The 6276-nt window shown below is 46.2% G+C and overlaps 1 protein-coding gene across 23 annotated transcripts in view; it reads left to right on the forward strand.

The window, feature by feature from the left end:
- The first annotated feature begins 1091 nt into the window (after positions 1–1091).
- Clasp2 (cytoplasmic linker associated protein 2) overlaps positions 1092–6276 on the forward strand; it is a 189055-nt gene continuing 183870 nt past the window's right edge. For 12 of the 23 annotated variants that reach the window (XM_026779560.1, XM_026779567.1, XM_026779568.1 and 9 more), the window contains exon 1: positions 1093–1463. In XM_026779560.1, coding sequence (XP_026635361.1) covers positions 1269–1463 — 195 coding nt within the window. In that variant the 5' untranslated portion in view covers positions 1093–1268. Of the gene's footprint in view, positions 1464–6276 lie in introns of all 23 variants that reach the window. The other 11 variants (XM_026779566.1, XM_026779571.1, XM_026779578.1 and 8 more) reach the window with 3 other exon arrangements.

Genomic DNA, 6276 nt, shown 5'->3' on the forward strand with positions numbered 1-6276 from the left:
CAGGTTCAGGGGATCTGATGCCTCTGCCTCCAAGGGCACCCAAACTCGTGTGTATATACCTATAATTATGAAAAACTACAAACAACACAGATGCCTACGGATGGATGACTGGCTCAACAAATCACAGTGCAATGGAAAACGATTAAGTCAAAAAGAAAGAGACTTAAGATACACATTGCATGGAATGAAATGCCAACATTTTGGTATGAAAAAGAAATTAGACTCAAAGAATATAGCAGAGTGAGCCCTAGGGATAAAGCTCAAATTTTACCAGGGTCAAAGAAAAAGGGGAGGGGAAGAAAAGGAAAAAGAACAGCGTGAAGTTACAAAACTTACAAATGGGAAAGGTATCCTATATATAAATTAAAATGTAAACGCCCGAGGGAGAAGGAACAAGAGTTCCAGACTAGTCTGAGCTTCACAGTCAAACCTATTCTCAACAACACTGGGCTGGAGAAATCGTTCAGCAATTAAGAGGGCTTGCTACTCTCACAGAGGACCCAGCTTCGGCTCCCAGCACCCACACCAGGTGGTGGGGCTCACAACTGTCTACTGTAACTCCAGCTCCAGGAGATGATTAGTGGGTTACAGCGGTCTGGGAACTTGCCGGCGTGGGGGTGGGAAGTGAAAATGTGTTAACAGAAATGTGAATCCATTGGCAAAACCTCGCTATCAACTAGAAACAGAAAGTCTTCCTTCCACAGCGGCTGTGGGGGTGGCTGCAGGCCGGGTCAGCCAAGTCTCCGCCGAGGAAGAACGCGAACCGTGGATTCCGGTTTAAAAAGACGGCACGGGCGGGGCAGGGAGGGGACAAGTACCAGAAAGTTTTCCTTTAGTATTCACGGCGGCGGCAGCGGAGAGAATCGCCGGAGATGCCGGGATTCCCACAGGGACCTTCAGGGAGCGCCCACGCGACTAAACCCGAGCGACCTCGACCGCCCACGGCTCCGGCTCTCAGCAGCGCCAAACGCCGCAGCCCCCGCCGTGCTGGGCGCGCCCGGAGGCCCGGTCCGCGGGCGCGTCGCTCTGACGTCACGCACGCGCTGACGTCGCCAGCAGCCGCAGCCTCTGAAGCGGGGCTGGAAGCGGGGGGCGCCGAGTTTGACTAGTTTTAGGGGGGCCGTCCCCCGCCGGCCGCCGTGCCCCGGGCAGCGGCGTCTCTGGGTGACGAGCGCGTCTCGGAGGCTTCACCGCCGCGTCCGGGCGGTGCCGCGAGGAAAGTTGGAAGCCGAGGGGCGACGGGCGGCTGAGGGGCGGCGGGCGCGGCCATGGAGCCCCGCGGCGCCGAGTACTTCTGCGCCCAAGTGCTGCAGAAGGACGTGAGCGGCCGGCTGCAGGCGGGCGAGGAGTTGCTGCTCTTCCTCGGCGCGCCCGGAGCCATCCCGGACCTGGAGGACGACCCAAGTCGCCTGGCCAAGACAGTGGACGCGCTCACCGGCTGGGTGGGCTCGAGCAACTACCGGGTGAGCGGCGGGGCGAGCGGGCGCGCGGCCGGGGCGGGCGGGCGCGCTCCTCGCCGCGGCTCTTTAACCCGGTCGCGCTGCCGCGGGGTTCCGGGAACGCGCCGGCATCGCCCCCGGGTTCGGGGTACGGCCCCAGGCGGCGGTTCCGTGACACGTTGCAGAGCTGCTTGGCTCTTTACAAAGTGTTAATTTGAAGCCAAAGGCTTGAAGACGTTGTACGGTTTGTCCACGCCTGTGTAATGCCTGCGCCGAGACAGGGCGTTAGGATGCTGCGTGAAGTTGGACAGTCAAGTTCATCTCTTCCTTTTCTGTTTTACTTAATCTCCAGTTTCTCCCCCCGCCCCCCCAGGTCCCTCCTCTTTACTTCCCTTCCTCTCTGTCTTTCCTTCTCTATTTCCCGTCCTTCCTCCTTCCCTTTCTATGCTCTCCCTCCCTCTTTTCCTCTTCCCCTCTCCCTCTCTCCCTCTTGTTTCGTAGTCTTCATGTGAAGGTTGTGAATGATCTTCTCTCAAGAGTATCTTTAGCGCTTATTGACGTTCTTCTCACGAAAGAACTGCCCTTCTCGCGGCATTATCTTATTTGCTTTTCTCTTATTTGACAACAGAAAGCCGTTGAACACTCATTTGCCCTCTTGTTCTTCCGCTTTTGGGGACGAACACAGATTTGAAACCATGTGCTTTCAAGTTTAGTTGATGCTTCAAGCAAAAGGAGAGTGGGGAGGAGAGGTACAAGGAATGGGTGTAGTCAAGAGCAGGCAGGTTGTAATGTAGCCCCGGATGGAGATAAGTAAATGTTCCGTAATTAGCCGGTTCGGAGTTGTTAGCAGTTACTTTTCTTTTTAGACTTCTGGTGGCAGTATTGTTTTAAAATGCAGGCGGGAACTTCCCCTGGATAGAGCGATTCTTAGTGATACATCCAGTGAATAGGCTGTACTTTGAAATTTTTATCTATAGAGACAAGAAAACAAACTCGACAGTTATGCAGAATTAATGGTGAGGACTTTATGAATTATAGGAATGTTAGACGTTTACCAAGATTTAAAACAAAGTTTTACTAGCATAGAATACCAATTATACTTAATGGTTTTCATTGTAACATTCTTCATACATCTGTATAATGTACTTTGTTCACGTTCACCACCCATTATTCTTATTTTCCACTCTTGCTATTTCCATATAGTTCCCTTCTATTTTCATGCCTTTAAAAAAAATAAATCAGTGAGCATAAGTAGGGTTACTTAAAGGAGGATGAGTGAGAGCTTCTATACAGGAGCATGGGCATCTTACTAGTGCCTCCAGCACTGAAGAAAATGTTTCCCTTAAAGATAATGGAGTTTTAGAGTTCAGCACCTCAATGTTCCATTACATATTTGCTCTTTATTCTTACTACTTTTTTAAGTTTGAGAAAAAGCTAGCTGTGGTGACACGTGCCTGTAGTGAAGTAGTACTTGGAAGGCTGAGGGAGGAGTATCCCAAGATCAAGGTCAGTCTGAGCTGAACAGTGAGTTTGAGGCCAAATTGATTATATAATGAGACCCTGTCTCAAAATAAAAAAAGGGGTTTGGGAAAAGTTAATATTTACTAAAATATGGTTACCAATTGGGGAGTATTAACTTGTTTTGAAGAAACTAGCTGGATACCTTACTGTGTCAGAGAGGCATGTTTCCACCAGCATGGCTGTTTTATGCCGTGTTGCAGCCTTGGCTGTTGAGGGAAGTCAGCCCTTTAGTAATGTTTGCCCCACTTCTCAGGATCGACAGTCGGATTGCCTTCAAGCCACTGCAGCCTGCAGATGATTGTCAGTAAGTGGCAATTGTGATACCACAGGATTCCAAGTTTTCTGTCATGTCTGTGTGCTTCCAGTTAACTGGTTAGACTCCTTGAGGAAAGTTCCCACATTCTTTCCATGGTGCTCACAAGATCTTGAGATCCCTTGAGCAGTTGGAAGTGCCACAGGCTCTTACTGCTCTGTCTGAACACTTGCTGGTAGCACTGCTCACCAGGCTCTCATTTCCCTTATACGAGTGAATTTGCCCATCTTCCTTATTTACGCCAGTTCCCTGGCTCTGGTGTTAGATGCCGTGCCATCTTCTCTACTCAAAGACATTGATCACTAGTTTTCTTTCCTTTAGGAATTGATAGTCTTCAGTACTTAATTTTTTAGCTTGAAATTTTTTTCTAAAATTGTTAAAAAGAGGGCATTCTATTGGAGTGAGCCTGTTTTTTATTTATTTATTGACACAGGATCTCACTACGTAGACCAGGCTATCCTTATATCCACACAGATCTGCCTGTGTCTGTCTCTGCCCCCTCCCATCATGGGGTCAAAGGTATGTGCCCCCATTCCTGGTTTATTTTTAATTTTTTTAAAATTATTTTTTTATTTTATTGTTTATGTTTGTAGGTGTTTTGCATGCATGCATGTCTGTGTGCTATGTGTATGGCTGATGCTCACAGCGGCCAGAAGAGGGCATTTGAGTTCTTGGAACTGGAGTTGTAACTGGAAGGTTGCATGCCTCCATGGAGGTGCTGGGAATAGAATCTGGATACTCTGGAAGAGCAGCCAGTGCTCTTGGTTGTTTTTTGCTTTTGGGTTTTTTTTTTGTTTTGTTTTGTTTTGGTTTTTGAGACAGGGTTTTTCTTTTTTTCGGTTTTTGAGACAGGGTTTTTCTGTGTAACAGCCTTGGCTGACCTCAAACTTACAGCCTGCCTCTACCTTCCAAGTACTGAGATAAAGGCATGCTCCACCACTGCTTGGCGCAAACAGTGCTTTTAACTACCAAGTGTATAGACAGATGTACAGGATTCACTTTTGTCCAGTTTTTGAGACAGGTTTTTATGTTGCTTAGGCTGGCCTTGAACTCACTGTATATCTGAGGCTGTGTGGTCTTATTTTACGTGTGTTTGAGGGTTTATATGAGGGACAGTCCTTTAGTTGGAAAGTAAAGGGATAATAGAAAAAGCCCTTGGTGGCAAGGGCTGGTTTGGTAGCTATGACAGTGCTATTTGGTGGCTTGAATGAAAATGGCCCCCCTTTGGCTCATAGATTTGAATCCCCTGTTGATGGACTGTTTAGGAAGGATTAGGAGGTGTGGTCATCTCGGAGGAGGTGTGTCACTGAGTGTGGGCTTTGAGGTCCCATGCCAGTCTAGTCTCCCCTTCCCCAATTTTTGGGTCAGGACATAAGCTCTCGGCCACTGTTTCAGTACCATGCCTGTCTGTTCCCTCACTATGATTGATATTCATGAACTAATCCTCTGAAATTGTAAGCAAACCCAAAGTTAAATGCTGTCTTCTGTAAATTGTCTTGGTCACGGTCTCTTGTAACACAATCCTAATTAGTCTTACTCAATAAAAATCCAGAGTCAGATATTAGGGGTTAAAAGCTGAAAGATCAAAGAGGCAGAGCAGCTAGCTTCTAGTTCTTACCTCTCCTAATGCTCAGACCAAATAGGCAAGATCCTGTCTCTACGAATCCTCAAGCTGAATGCTGGAATCTCCTATCTCCTCCTGAGTTATATTTCTTTCTTGGTCCAGCCATATCCCTTCCTGTCTCCACCTCCCTAGTGCTGGAACTAAAGGTGTGTGACTCCCAAATACTGGGATTAAAGGTGTGAGCCATCACCCCTGGCTCTGTTTCTATTTTAGACTGGATTAATTTTGCATGGAGGGTGGCCTTGAACTCACAGAGATCTGTCTGGCTCTGTTTTCTGAGTGCTGGGATTAAAGGTGTACCATTGCCTGGCCTCTGGCTAACTAGTGGCTAATTCTGCACTCTGATAGTCAGGCAAGCTTTATTTGTGTTAAATCACAAGCAAAACATCAACCACAAAATCTCTTCGTAACAATAGAACAATAACTAACACACAGGACCTTTGTGTAGCTCTGTAGACCTAGCTGGCCTCAAACTCACAGATATCCATTTGCCTCTGCCTCCTGAGTGCTGGGATTAGAGACGTGTACCATGGCATCCAGCTAAACATCTGAGATGTAATTTGTGGTAGGTCCAGCAAGACTTCTGTTGTGGAATATGGATTGGTGTGAGGATTGAAAGAATGGTAATTCCCTTCTTGAGCAGTAGGATAGGCATGCTTTCTGCTGAAATGGAGACCAGGAGGATGAAGGAAGGGAAAAGTTTGGTTTTGACTAGTCTGTGTTGGAAAGATTATTTAATACCAAAGTTAAAATGTTAAGTAGATGATTGAGGTCTTGGGTCTGGTGAAGTCATAACTGGGGACTTAAGATCATGGAAACAGGCATATATGTGATGTATATACTCTGATATTAGAGTTTTGCTAAAAGCCTTGCAGATTTTGTAGCAGTATTATGTTAATAAAATTTCCCCTTTAAATATTGTTAAAGTGGAAAAAAAATCACCATTTAAAAGGTGACCTTGTGAATCTCAAGCTCCATCTTAAATGCTGAATTTGCATGATGTCATTTACTCTCAAGGATGGCTTTAAGAAAACTGTACTCTTACTTTTCCTCTTATTGTAGAAAAGATGACCTAAGTATCTTGGCTTAGGTCAGAGCCCTGGTAAATTAGCAGGAGAGAACTTGAATGTCCTTTTTCTGTTGTGTGCCTCGTAGGGACTAATAACACTTTCATTCTGCCTACAAACATAGCAGTAAGTGGACTGAAAATGCCAAAAATAGTAATTAAGTATTTGCTGTAGAAATACATAGTGCTAGGCTAATGAATATGCTAGTATTTTTTATTTCTGGGAGTCCAAGATCATAGCCCATTTTGGCCACTTCTATCTATCTATCTATCTATCTATCTATCTATCTATCTATCTATCTATCTATCTATC

This window comes from Microtus ochrogaster, chromosome 5, assembly GCF_000317375.1.
Source record: "Microtus ochrogaster isolate Prairie Vole_2 chromosome 5, MicOch1.0, whole genome shotgun sequence".
NCBI classification, from domain to species: Eukaryota; Metazoa; Chordata; class Mammalia; order Rodentia; family Cricetidae; genus Microtus; species Microtus ochrogaster.